Source organism: Oculina patagonica, chromosome 2, assembly GCF_052425735.1.
Source record: "Oculina patagonica isolate OP01 chromosome 2, crgOcupat, whole genome shotgun sequence".
NCBI classification, from domain to species: Eukaryota; Metazoa; Cnidaria; class Anthozoa; order Scleractinia; family Oculinidae; genus Oculina; species Oculina patagonica.
The window spans coordinates 41,729,195-41,743,775 of NC_135759.1; the positions used below are offsets into that span (position 1 = coordinate 41,729,195).

At 38.8% G+C, this 14,581-nt stretch overlaps 1 protein-coding gene and 1 pseudogene across 1 annotated transcript; one reads left to right on the forward strand and one right to left on the reverse strand.

Annotated features, from left to right (window-relative positions):
* Positions 1-1,290: 1,290 nt before the first annotated feature.
* On the reverse strand, positions 1,291-14,581 carry LOC144641532 (high mobility group protein 20A-like). Its single transcript, XM_078500543.1, has 9 exons — positions 14,321-14,581; positions 11,912-11,937; positions 11,438-11,496; positions 9,990-10,187; positions 6,756-6,870; positions 5,453-5,478; positions 4,804-5,068; positions 3,222-3,576; positions 1,291-2,243 (listed from the first exon to the last, which is right to left on the reverse strand). Exons 1-9 carry the CDS (start codon positions 14,368-14,370, stop codon positions 2,219-2,221), a joined length of 1,119 nt encoding a protein of 372 aa, XP_078356669.1. The 5' UTR covers positions 14,371-14,581; the 3' UTR covers positions 1,291-2,218.
* On the forward strand, positions 7,499-9,539 carry LOC144640160 (uncharacterized; annotated as a pseudogene).

Genomic DNA, 14,581 nt, shown 5'->3' on the forward strand with positions numbered 1-14,581 from the left:
CCGTTCGAACAAAAATCGGAGAATCTTCGGAAATGTTAGGTCTAGAAACTGTTCAGAAAACAAAGAGTCAAGCTAAAATGAAAAAAAAATTAAAACAAATATGAAAACCTGCCGAGTTTTAGCTAGTTTTTTTTTTAGGACAATCTCATTTTCCAGCCCATTATCTTCCTGATTTTTCAAATCCCTGTCCCAGTTCGATTGTTTATTTGTTTGTGATTCCCAGTCGCAGTCCCAGTGACTTTTCCAAGTGAAAATTTGCCCAAATCTCAGTTCCCATTTTACCCTTACAGGACCCTCATGATTGTTGCAAGCATGGTACAAGATCAAATAACCACTCAGAAAAAATTTATACCGGGTGAGGCTCCGCCCCGAACTCTAACCTCTTACCCTTTTATGTACCATTTTGACAGAAATTGAACCCATTTTGTATCCCCTTTCATATACCTAAAAGACATGGCATAGACTTGGAACAGGACGTTTTCTTGTCATTTTCATGTAGCGCTTTTAAAACAAATTAAAATAATACAGCCATAAATTTCGACTGTTGGAAATACCAGTTTTATTTAAGGGCCCTTTTATATACCTAAATGTCAGATTTCCATACCCTTTTATATACCTTAACTTGCGAAATACCTACCCTTTTAGACCTTTTATGTAACTGAAGCCTGAAAAAGGTACCCCTTTCGGGCGGAGCCTCCCCGTATAGGCCACTGGGGGCAAATAACAGACCAGGCGGGCATTTTTTCAACTCAAATTCCCTAACATCTATGGAATGCCCGGCGCATGCACAGGAAGGTGGCAGGGGTGTGGGATTGGCCCTGTTGGATTTGACCGATGCATAAATGAGGCGGAGAGTATACCGATTTGAAAGATTTTTACAGCAGGAAAGAATGAAGGGCAGTCGTGAACTGGTTCCTTCATCATGGATCCATGGTGCTTTATATTAAACACTGAAGAGCTTATTAAAAAAAAAAATCTCCAGCGTGGTGTTCATTGCGCCATCTTTCCGAGATGATTCCAAAGCGTTGGTAAGCTCAGATTCTTTGGCTCGTCATGGAAAGATTACATGCCATTACTGGTCGGGTATTGGGTAAAGATCAATGAGAAACAATAACAAAGAAGGTACACTTAAACATCAATTGCCTGATAAAATCAGTGATGAGTAACAGCTTAGGTCATTTCAGAATCGTTTGGTTTTTTTTTTCCATTCACAGCGGGTTGGTTCTCTGAGCTCTCTTTGTCTGAATGATTACTGTAATAGTCCCATTGAATGTACACTCTACAACAATCAACACTGCAACTTCTTTATTCTTTTCTAGAAAACTGTAAACCACAATCAATAAATAGATACAACATTGCAAATAATACAACTGTTACCACAATTATGAAAATTGATAGAATTTCTTGAAGGTACTAAAGGTAATTTTTCAATAACCAAGTATTTACAAACTCGTTACCTTGCAAATATTTTCACAATATTTTTTCATTGTATAAAAACACCCGGCCTTGACATCTTTATAAGCACTTTTTTACTTGCAATAAATTCTCATACAAATTTCTCCTGGCTTTTTGTACTGTGAAAAACTAATTCAGTTTCCAAGGAGTTGTGTCCACATAAGCAGGACATTATCATTTAACTTATGGAATGAAAAAATCCTTTCCAACTTTTAACTAGAATAAAAAAACAAGAACAAAAAATTCCAAATTGCAAAAACACTATTGAACGTGTATACTTAGCATTACCTTTTTTTAGAATTTACAGCCCATGCAGTAAACTTTTCTCAATCTCGCCTTCCGTAAGTCATTAACTCTTTCCAATACTCTTGTCATTTGATGTGCACTGTTCAACAACAACATATAATTGCATTTTGGATTTTCTGTGATCTACAAAGTTTTTGAGTTTATATTAAATAACAGTGTTAGTTTACCCCAGACTTGCCTGGTGGGAAAAATCCCAAATAAAATTTGTACACAAAAAACAACTGAAGAGCAAGCTTTGTATCTGGCTTTTGTTTCTCTTTCGTAAGTTTCATGACTGGGATAATTCGTAAATTATTTGTAGCATTTCAACCTTGTATTAACACAAATATTATGTGTACAGCATTTCTTAAGATGGTAGTGTACAATTACTTGCATGACTTAATATGTTATTGAGCAAAACTAAACAAAACAGGTCACTACAGATTATGCAAGTGTCCTGAACAACTGTGTGGCACCATCAGCTGTTTAGCTCTTTTAAGCAGCTGAAAATAAACAAAATAATGGCATTGATTACTATTACTACTTGTGCTCTTGAATGTGCTCATTAGAAATATACCAAAGAAAGCTTGCAAGCCTCAGTAATATGATTACTGTATCAGTCGACTACTTATTAAACCCTTTTCATCAAGAGTGATCAGTAGTCAACACATTATCAAAACAAAGACAGGGACGGCGGAGTCGGGGGGGTTGGGGCGGCTTAAGCCCCCCCCCCCCCAGAATTTCCGAAAAAATAAAGACTTACTAAGAGAAGAGTCTTTTTAGCCCCCCACTTCAAGTCACTAGTCAGCCCCCCCCCCCCCCACATGGAAAAATGATCTGCCGTCCCTGAGAGAGGTGATTAGAAAGAAAATCATCAACAAAGGGATATTGCCTCAAGATGAAGCACCAAAATAATTCTCAAAAATAATATAAGTAGAAAATGTACTGCAATTAGTACAGAGAACAGATATTTGGATTGCTCTTTTGCAGGGCTACTCAGGTGCACATGTATACATGCGTTGTGTTGTTCCAGAAAATTTCCACACTTCCCCCACATAAAGGATTGGAAATTCCTGGGGGTGGAAGGGGTCTCAAAAGCCAAAAACTTTAAGGAATTGTATGAAGCGTAATTGGAATTTCCAGAGGGGTGGGGGGGGGGAGCCCTCAAGAAAAATCCCTTCCGTGGGGGAGGTATGGATAATTTATGGAAAAACACATCAGAAAATATACTTTTTCCAAACAGCAACAAGAGTATCTTGCTGGCTAGGTGTCAGGAGTAAGATTAGATTTCCAGGGTACATTTGTTTGGACAGAACTTCAACGCCCTGAATATACAAGGACTATCTGAGATTTCTAACTTCCAAAAAAAACTGTAAAGCAGTTGCAAGATCGATCTTGTGGCACAACACCAGAAAAAACGGTTACCATAATTAGATACCGGTAGGTGTGGTTACACACACGTTTGAGAATTTTTCACTTACTCTGGGTAGTCAAGGGAAGCAATGATGTCTTTTATTTTTGACGTTAACTCCAAGTTTTCTTTACTATTTTCTTGAATGTAATGCTGCAGTTTTGCTACAAACAAATCCACTGACTCCAATGTTATTGGATCTGCTTCTCCAGGAATTTGAATATCAACAAAGCTACGCGAGATTATTTGTCGCAACTTGGCAAGGTGTCTCTGTAGAGCAGTAATTTCACTCTGTTGATCTTTTCTTTCTCCTTCCAGTTTGTCAATGCCTTTCTTCATATTTTCTATGTGTTTGCTAAGAATGGCATTCTGTTCCTCAAACTCTGTGTTCACTTTCCTCAGCTTCCGAAGTTCATTTTCACGAGCTGAAACAATTAGAATACAAAGTTAAAGTTCACTGTGAAGAAGTCATTTCAATGGTCTTGCATAAGACATACAGTGGAGCCCCGATCATAACTCGAACTCTGAAGGGAAACGAAAAACAGTTCGAGTTAGCAGGGTTTCAAGTTATCGGGGTCGACTGAATATTCAATTTACTGGTTTTTCAGTACTTCAGTGCACAGTGCAGTGCAAATTAAACTTATCTCGTCAGAAACTCTCACACGAGCATACATTTTTATGTTAAGAGTGAAAAATGACTGTCAAATACGTGATCTGTTTGTTGCTCAATTAAAATTTAATTGCTGCAGTGTTCGTTTTAGTGTTTAAATCCAAATACACGACAAGAAGAGCTGTTGGAATATTTCAATGGGCATCTGTGGCGAGTTGTAAGAACCAGAATTTGAGTTATCGGGGTACATTTGACCCAAATTTTGATCAAGGGAAACGAAATTTAGTTCGAGTTAGCGGGGTTTTCAAGTTATCCGAGTTCGAGTTAACCGAGTAAAAATTACTGAAAAGTGGGGTCAAATCCAAGGGAAATGGAAGTTTGTTCGAGTTAGCGGGGTTGTTCGAGTTATCCAAGTTCAAGTTATCGGGGTTCTACTGTACATTTATAGTGGCAACTGTGCTCTAAACGTTACATTTTATATTCTAGCCTGCTCTTCAGCTGGATTGGAAATCACTTTTTTGGTTTATAACAATAGTTCACAAGACACAAATTAACATCCGAGTGACCTAACTATAATCATAATTTATTCATGACTGTGTCAAAAAAAAAAAAAGATGATATTTAAAGCTTTCCAAGAAACAGCCCAGGCACAAATCAATGTGTAATCGGCAATGAAATCAAGATTATGCCACTATAGAGCGGTTTCACTTGAGTGTCAAAAGCAATTCACGTTTGCATTGGTTTTGCATTACTACACTCAGTGATTGGTTCAAAACTCTTGTGCCACTTTCTCAGCCAATCAGAAGTAAAACCAAAACCAATCATGACTCGCTTGCGTCCGTTTTCCCTGCGCTTCATGCCGGCAACATGTATTTGCTTCGAGTTTTGATTGGTTTACTGGATTGTCTAAGTCTTTTGTGATTGGCCAGAGTGATTACTTTGGTTTTGGTTTTACGACACTCAATTGAAAACTACTCTAACCCCAATAAACAATATTAAAGTAAAACAGTCAGGTTTATTTAGTAAGCCACCATGTAATCACCTTTATTGTAGTTTAAGAACTCTTCCGTGAAAATTGGAATATCGCCATCCAAAGGAATCTGTAGTGATTGTGGTTCAGAGGGCTCCTCCACTTTTTTTGCTTCTGATACGTCTTTGCCATTTGTTTTTTCAATGTGTTTCTCGGATCTGTCCATCTGTGAAGAGACGACTGCAAAGTGCTTCTTCCCGGACATGTGTTCACGCTTGTTGTGCGGTGAGTTGAAGTACAAGTTGCATGCACTGCAGAACAAGTCATCATTTCCACCCTTATGTAAAAGAAAATGTGACAGTTAAGCCAAGTTTTCTAGAGCGGTTTTCTCTTGAGTGTCGAAAGATAATTGCGTTTGCTTTGGTTTTGCATTGCTACGCTTAGTGATTGGCTTAAAATCTCGCACCACTTTCTCAGCCAATCAGAACTAAAATCAAAATCAATCGTGACTCGCCCGCGCACGTTTTCCCAGGCTTCGTGCCGGCTACATGTATTTGCTTGGAGTTTTAATTGGCTCACTGGTTTGTCTGTGTCCTTTGTGATTGGCCGGAGTAATTACTTTGGTTTTGGTTTTACGACACTCAATTGAAAACTGCTCTAAGAAGTAATTGATTAGGCTCCAAGTGAATTTAATCAAACAGATTAAAATTTACTTCTTTACCTCTGTACCATTGACACCCCCTCCATCTGCAAGAAAAAAACAAAATAACATCATCAACCAATAATCAACACTCTAATAGTAAAATTATTTCCTAAAGCAAAAAGACCCTTCTACAGTTTGTTTCAACTTAGATATTGTCCAAGTAGCAAAAAATCTATTAATACTGCTGGAAAAAAGCACCTTAAAAATGAGTAAAATGGCAGAGTTTGAGAGAAAATACATGAACGCTGTTGAGTTCTGATAAAAAGCCACTTGAGACAGCTGTAGGGTAAAGTCTGTATACAAGCCTACTGGCCCATCAGGCCGGAGCTTACCCTCATTTCCGTAGCATGAGGCAACTAGGTAAGGAGTATTTCTACTCCCCCCTGGATGGGATGTTATACACCCGGGTAAAGATAGGGAATATTAAAGTTAAGACGGATTCCACTGAAAGTTCGAGCAATGAGTGCGAAAATTGAGTACCAAAAATCTACTCATAGCACGGCAACATTTTGTACACTATTTAAAAGATCTTATCGAAATTCATTTGTCTAAGTGACCCCGCAATTAAATTCTAAAGCATTCTCGAGAAAATTAAAGTCAAACCTCGTAAAAATGTTTAAAACGCGCGCCATTTTGTTTTGAACTGGTGCAAAACGTCCGTTTTAACTGAAATATAGACAACTTCAAATCCATTTTTCTCTCGCGAGGTCAGCTTGAGCGCTTAATTTTTGGCAGGTTTTTGTTGGGTGTACTTAAACTGTTGCCATGCTAAGAGGTCTTTTTGGTAACTTTATTTTTGCCTGTATTGCTCGAAAGTTGTGCGGAAACCATCTTAAGTGTCTTGCCCAAGGACACAATGCAGTGACCCCGGCCAATGCTCAAACTCGGATTGCTGGAACCAGAGTCCAGCACGCTAACCATTACGCCACTGTGCCTCCCACTTGAGACAGCTGTTTCACAAGTGGATAACTTGGCTATCCAGCAGTCTGTTCCTTGCTAAACCACAGGGCTTGAAAAAAGTGCCATGTGGATAAGTAGATTTTCATGCCAGACAAGTAACTCGTTATTCTTAATTGCCCTATGGGCGAGGGCCCAGGCAAGTCAGCTGCCTACCGCATCGTAAAAAAGTAAACTAGGGCAAGCATGCAACAGCCCAAGACAAGAAAACTTTGACAGCTACTTGTTCTAAAAAAAAGCTGGAATTCAAGTTTTTTTTTCTGAGCTAACTAATAAATGGAACAGGGGCACCTCTCCAGATCCACCACAGCAGCTGCTTCTGACTAAATACACACGAGTGCATTGCTAATTAATTTATTTTCACCTTTTTTCATCGCCTTTTGTCTAGCTACAAAGTTCTTGTAGGCATCAGTCTGTTGATACTCTTCAAGCTCCTTCATGTAACGTTCTTTGTCTTTCTCTGCTTCTTCAAGATAACTCTACATTGATATAAAGTGGGAAATGTTCGTTCGATTCAACAAGTGAACAATAATGTACATTTCTACATCTAGTATAGCTGCCAACTCACACTGTGTAACACATAAAATTGATTCAATTTCAGAACAATAAAAGTCATATAAATAGGGACTAGTTGTGTTTGAATCCTTTAAAGCATGTTCAAACCCAGGGTGTGATTTAGCACAAACTTAACAGTGTTTCTTTGAAAAGCTTTGAACATCTTCGGTACATTTAAAATGCATCAATTGGAGATCTTCAGTACTCTTCCTTAAGCAAAGTTTGCAAGTCAACAAAACATATTAGGTTAGCAAGCATACTATAGGTAGTAATTGAGTCATTTTATAATAATAATAATAATAATATGATGAGCACATCAAGAACATATCCTCGTACAGGCTCTCGTTTTTCCAAAAGCTGGTATTTTGTCGAGGGCTTAACTTTTCTCTCCCACAACGAATATCACCGAGAGAAATCCTAGCAACCTTTGAAAAGGCATATTGGAAACTAGAACCGAAGCTTAGCAGCGACGATAAAGAATTAGCAGCGGCAACATTACGATCGATTGCCCTTAATTACAGCGAACGCAAAGGTCCAGCACCACCTAAAGCAATGCTGCGAGCAATAGGCCAGCTTAAGAAGAGAGATGACATCGTTGTTACCAAGCCTGATAAGGGCTCAGGAGTAGTCGTGATGGACAAAACTGACTATGTGCGTCTGTTGAAGGAGTCATCCATTAATGACGAGACAAAGTTCACGCCCGTATGCCTTGAGAGACCAAGAACACGAGGAAGACCTCCGAAGCATTTCCATCCGTTGCTTCAGAAAGAGAAAGAGTTATCCTCGGTGGTACAAAGAATCTTGCCCAAAGCTATTGCTGATTCAGTAATCCAGAAAGGTTCGAGACTTGCCCATCTTTATGGTTTGCCAAAAACCCACAAGAAGAAGCTAGCCATGTGTCCGATACTGTCGGCTACTGGAACATACAATTACAAGCTTGCAAAGTGGCTGGATGAAAAGTTGAAACCCTTGTCCGTCAACGACCACACCGTCAGTGACATTTTCCAATTCGCCAATGAACTCCATGGGATGGAAATCAACGACCATGACATCTTAGTGTCATATGACGTATCTTCACTTTTCACCAACGTACCTGTAGATGAAACCATTGAAAACATCGCAGAAAGAGCCTTTGAAAATGACTGGTTTAACAAAGAACACAATCTTAACATCACGAAGTCGGATCTGATTGAGTTGTTACGAGTTGCGACGAAAAATCAGCTTTTTCAGTTCGAAGGAAGCCTTTTCGAACAGGTGGACGGCGTTGCTATGGGTTCGCCACTGGGACCTCTCATGGCTAACACATTCATGTGCAACATCGAGAAACAATTAGAAACCAGAAACGAGATACCTGTCTTCTACAAACGCTACAGTAAAAACCCGCGTGTAAGAACCTGCTTTTTTAGAGTTTGGCAAAACAGGTTCTTATATTTTGGGGTACTTACTGGCATTTTTTAGCTTCCCTGTGCAATTCTTGATCTCTAAAGACATCCTTTTTTATAAAATACAGTTATTGTATTATAAATAAAATAGTTTAACCCCACATATAAGAACCTTTTGGGGTATCGAGGAAGCAAATTTCTGCCAGAAGGTTCTTAAATCCCTAGGTTCTTACACGCGGGTTTTTACTGTATGTCAATGATACGCATAGCGCAATGCCTGATGTAGAAACAGCCTCTGAGTTTTTAATTACATTAAACAACAGTCATCCTTCTATCAACTTCACAATGGAGCTTGAAGAAAATGGCAGACTCCCCTTCTTGGGAATGGATATCATCAGGAATGGATGCCATTTAGACACGAAGGTGTACCGAAAGCCTATGGACACCGGGCTATTGTTACACTATCATAGCCATGTGGATGTAAGATATAAACGATCACTATTGAACACCATGCTCAACCGTGCATTCAAGCTCTCTTCTTCGTGGAAATTGTTTCATCAAGAGTGTGAACGCCTCAAAGTGACCTTTTCCCGTCTGTGCTACCCAGAAGAACTTGTACAGTCTACCATCCGTCAATTTATTGAGTCTAAAGTGTCCGAGGGTGCACCTACCCAACAAAACGATCTTGAGAAGCAAGACCCAATCAGAATCGTGCTGCCTTTCAAAGACCAGAAATCTGCAAATTCGGTCCGCAGACAACTTGGAGACCTCAGCCGGAAGATCAAGGTAGACATCAGCCCCGTGTACACGAGTCGGAAAATCAAGGATGAAATCAAAGTGAGGGAAGACAAGCCACCCCTTATGAATCAACAATGCGTTGTGTATAATTTTCAGTGTAACCTGTGTGATGCAGGGTATGTCGGATACACGTGCCGACATCTTCACCAACGAATTGAAGAACACAAGGGATCGGCCATTGGTAATCATCTCAAGGAACAACACGATATGGCCGCAGATGACATTGCGCAGTTTTTTTGAATTTTGAAGAAGTGTCAGAGCAAGTTTGACTGCCTTATTTATGAAATGTTTTTTATCAAAGAACTGAAACCAACTCTGAACAAACAATGCGATTCCATCCACGCAAAACTATTTGTTTAGGTCGGTTTTTTCTTTTTAATTACTCATATTGTTTCTGTATTTTTAAGTTTTTTTAACCCTTTTAACTTCATTAATATTTTGTCACTTATTTTTACATATTTTATCGCATTTCAGCGTTCGTGACAATTTTGCCTATTTTACTATTTTAATATATTTATGCTAATTTTATATTTTTATTCGCACTTGAAAATGACCGCGGAGAGGTCGAACATCGTGATTTTATATCGCTAAATTTCATAACAAAATCTATATCCAAGAAATTACTTATCAGAATAATAATAATAATAATAATAATAATAATTTGCAGGGGTTTCATTAAGTTTTGAAGTAGGAAGGCACCAAAAGGAGATTAGACAGGCAGAGAAGAACAAAGTGAAGCAGAAGTCTTTATGTTAATTTGAAAGTAGCTAGGTGCTGACTCTTGTGTATCCTGATTCTGGTACCTGTGTCCCGCCTTTTAATGAGAACCCTGAATTTGTTTGAATACTGCTGACTGCAGTTACCTGTTTTTGCTGAGCTGGTAGCTGGCTCCACATGTTTCCAAGGATTTTAGTGACCTCATGAAATGGAAGATCTTGATTTTCAGCTCGCACTTTTTCTCGGTGTTCATTCAGAAATCTGACATATCCTGTCAAAGGAGCTTTAGGTGCGTTCAAATCCTTGTCAGGCTTTTTCCTTTTCTTTCCTTTTGTAAATATTGTCTTCAAAAGAAAAAAAAATCAAGCTTATAAAAATAATGCCCTCATTTTGCATCAACTAATATAATTACCTCAAGCCTTTCCCTCCTGCCAAATATATCATCCCATATAATCTTGCACTTGCTGTGTAACAAATATTATTAAAAACTAGCCATGGTATATTGCAATTCCTAAGTTTTGATTGGCTTACAGACCATGGTTTATGAGCTCATATACCATAGACCACAAATGTGGTAGGTCTTTGAATTGGATATAAGGTAGTTATAGTCAATGCGCACTCATACAAAAATTGTACAGAGCTACAGTCTCATTTCCTTTACCATTGCTTGCATCTACCGGAAGCATGAACTGTGATCTAATTGGATATCAAACGTGGCATGATTGGTCGTCAAACATTTGTAGTTTGACAGACTGTAACGGCAACTTTCACGCCAAAAGTTCAACACATGCGGTTTCGAAACAGTGGAAAGATTGGATATAGAAGACTTTTCCGAGAAATTGATCCAGATCTGTGTCGATATACATAGGCAGATTCACTTGAATCACTTCTCAAAGTTTCGCCCATACTCAGTGTTTATGGTGAGCATTCTACGTGAAAAAAAATCAAATTACGGTCTGCTTAACTTCAAACGTTTGACGACCAATCATGCCACGTTTAATACCCAATTAGATCTTGTCGGCGCACCTGTTCACGCTCAGATACAAGCAAGGTTCGGTAGTAACACTACCCTCTACAAACTGGCCCGGGGGGGGGGGGGGGGGGGGGGGCACCCGGTATATTTTTGGGTGGGGGTGTGCCGCTGGGAATTTGAAGCCCTTGCCCTATACCAGACCATGTTCAGCTGATTTTTGCAACCCTATACTAGACTAGACACTGAAAATCCCTACCCTATCCCAGACTTGCATTTTGTTAGAACTGTATCATTATCAGTGTTTTAATGGAAAACCATCTGTGAACAACGATGCCGCGATGATTTTATTTACGTTTAGGAAAGCCTCTTTCTCTTCCGAGTTTCTGGACTATATTCGTCATACCGTCGATCGGTTTCCCGACAAATGCTACCCTTTTCTAGACCAAAACTCTCTGATTTCTATACCCTATCCCAGACTAAACTGCTTGAAAACCATACCCTTCACAGCGGCACATACCTATATAGCTCATGTATGGGAGTGCCCCCCCGGGCAAACTGGACACTGTCTTTGTCCACTTACAGGAGGTGAGACTGCACTTAGCTTATAGAAATCTTTTTTACCTTTCTCTGCTCAGGTCTCTGGTCAGGTTTATTTGGACTAGCCGATGGACTGTTCTCAGCTTCAAGAAAGATAAAAACACAAAAAATCCTTATTTTCTCCTTTCATCACTTCATGTTTCTTCAAAAGTATGAATGATTGGAGTACTTTTTATATTTTTCTAAATCAAAGAAGCAATTTTGGAGGGGTTTCCAATGTTCAAGTTTGTTTGAATGAACTCAGTACTCAATTCCCTCCAAGTCTGATTTATAGTATTCTGAGTAAATACAGTTGAACCTCTCCTATTACGGACACTTCCATAATAAAGGCACCTCTATCTTACGGACGATTCACTTGGTACGAAAGAGATGGAAATTCATATAAACTCTACATGTACCTCTGTAATATGGACACCTCCTCAATCTCACATTTCAAAGGCTAATATTGAATTATACATTGGAGTATGGAACACTTATCAAGGGGAACAGTTTATTTACCTGAAGATCTTTCTTGAACTGATGACCTAGTAAAAAAAATCCCAGAAATAATTATTAGTTACCGGTATATATTATACAATATCAAATTTGATAATAATAAACAAAACCTTTACATGCAAAATCAAGGAAAAAAACATGAAAAATAGGGTTATTAGCTAGTAACAAATTCACTTATGTGTGCATTAGGTTTGTTGCTCAGATTTAGTCTTGAACGCGAGTGTTCAAACTGTAAATGCTAACTAACTGAACACAGAAAGTAGGTTTTCTTTTGAAATAAAAATATTAAACAGGTAATGAAGGTTTATTCGTTTGTCTCACGATAGAATTGCTTTGAGATGTTGATTACGACGTTTCGACTGCAATACTGCTAGTCTTCATCACTGAGGCGATGGGGTCAATTGTTTACACGTCGCTATTTATGCACGTTGGTTCGCTGTGATTGGTGCATTTCGATCCTCATTATTATTCCGATTAACAGATGATGTTTCCTAAGAGGTCCGCTTTGTAGTTGAACTGCTGTTGTGCTTTCTGATCGTAGGTATCCATACTTCAGGAATTTCAATTACGCTATCTCTATTGATGTTATAAGAATGAAGTCTTATTTGGAAAGCCTCTTTGAACCTGGGTGTGTATCGGTGAGGGTCACGATCGATAAACTTGACTTGATTCCATAAAGGAATATGCCCCGTTTCGTTTGTGTGCTCCGAAACTGCGGAGGTTTGTGTATGAGCAAGCCGTTCTTAAATTCATCCAAATAAGATGAATAGCTACAATCAGAAAGCACAACAGCCGTTCAACTACAAAGTGGACCTCTGAGGCAACATAATCTGTTAGTCGAAATAATAATCAGGATCGAAATGCACCAATCACAGCGAACCAATGTGCATAAATAGCGACGCGTAAACAATCGACCTCATCGCCTGATGAGGTCGGTATTGCAGTCGAAAACGTCGCGATCAACATCTCAAAGCGATTCTATCGTGAGACAAACGAATAAAAGTTCATTACCGATCTTACACCACGATGAACAATATAAACATCTTTAATGACAATATTAAACAGGTTAGCTTCGATCTACAACAACCACTGTGGGCAGAATTAACTGGCTGATGTCAAAAGGTGGCCATTAGAAGGAATTTTTTAATTTAGTGTATGAATCAGCACACGGCTGGGACAAACTCCTGCTTCTTGCAGAGAGGTGGTGGTTTGTGGAGGTAGAATTGAGCTGACAATTAGTTCGTGAATGAGAAATGTATGGAGAATTTGTATTTTCAAAAGATTCATGTGTAAAAAGCTCAGCATAAAGAACAGCACAGCTTACTCACAATATGCTATCTCACACTTTCATGGCATGAACATTACATAAAACCTACTTGTCAATTTTGAATGAAACAAGTGCAGTATTTGTCATACTTAGGCTACGTTTACACGGACACGGTTTCATTTGTAACCGCATCGAAAGCGATGCGGTTACGCCTTTCGTTTACACGGCACCGATCGATACCACTACTGTAACCGGGTCGTTTTGAAAACGCTGTCAAAAGTGGAGCGTTTTCAAAACGATACGGTTTCGTTGTCGTGTAAACGGTCAAAAACGGTGAAACCGCATCGATTTGAAAACGGTCATGTATTTTGGCACGAACTGGCTGGCTTGCGAAGGGTAAACACGGTGAAACAAGCATAGAGAGCAGCGCTTGCTTATACAATCACATTCAAAAACAGTCGGAAAATCGTTAAATAGGCTCCGTGTAAACACTTCGAAACCGTGTCGTTTTCGATGCGGTTTCGAGTTCATGAAACCGTGTCGATTGATAACCGTGTCCGTGTAAACGTAGCCTTAGAGAGTAAATTATCCTATGTAAGCTTTCAGGGATAATTTTAATTAAAACAAAAATAAAAAACCTGGAATCATCTGTTAAAACTACAAAGAGAATTGTCTTTAATTTCTTAAATTTAAAAAGTCAGAATATCACTGCATACAGCGAAAAAACGACCAAAAATTAAGCTTTTTAATGTAAGCTTATTGATCTACTGACCTACGTAAGCTTACAAGTTGCAACAAATTCCGATACGCGAAAGTTTGATTTACAGACCTGGCTTTACATTTTTATCAGCAAATTCAAGTTGAAATATGAACACTTCACGGAACTACAGCATCACAGTAGAGTTTATGGGCTTTAAAATTAACAAGATTAATATTTTAATCCAGTATTGTTCGGTGGGAATTTGTTCAGTGGCTATGAAATAGTAATGAATCTGTCCGGGTACTCTTATTAAATAGTGAGACACGATACCTTTTGCAACTAAATTTCAAAGGCCGTATTCACTATTATTCACTATTCAAAGATACTTTTAAGAGATTTACTATCCATTGACTGTGAATATGACTAATAACAGCGGATAACTCACCGTCCGTCGCTTTGTTTTTCTCCGGTTAGATCACCGTCTGCGGTCTCCATAATCGGCCAGGTTTCAATGGAGGTTCGCCACGTTTATATCTCGAAACGTTGGAGTTTTCACCGTGTGAGGTTTTTTAGTCGACTAAGCTACGTTGGCACTTTGGGCTTTTTGATATTTGAACGTTTTTCGACAATTTAAAGGAAAGAAAACAACAGAAAATCGTAGAAAATAAATCAGACACCTCGAGGTTACCACGCTTCCCGGAACATG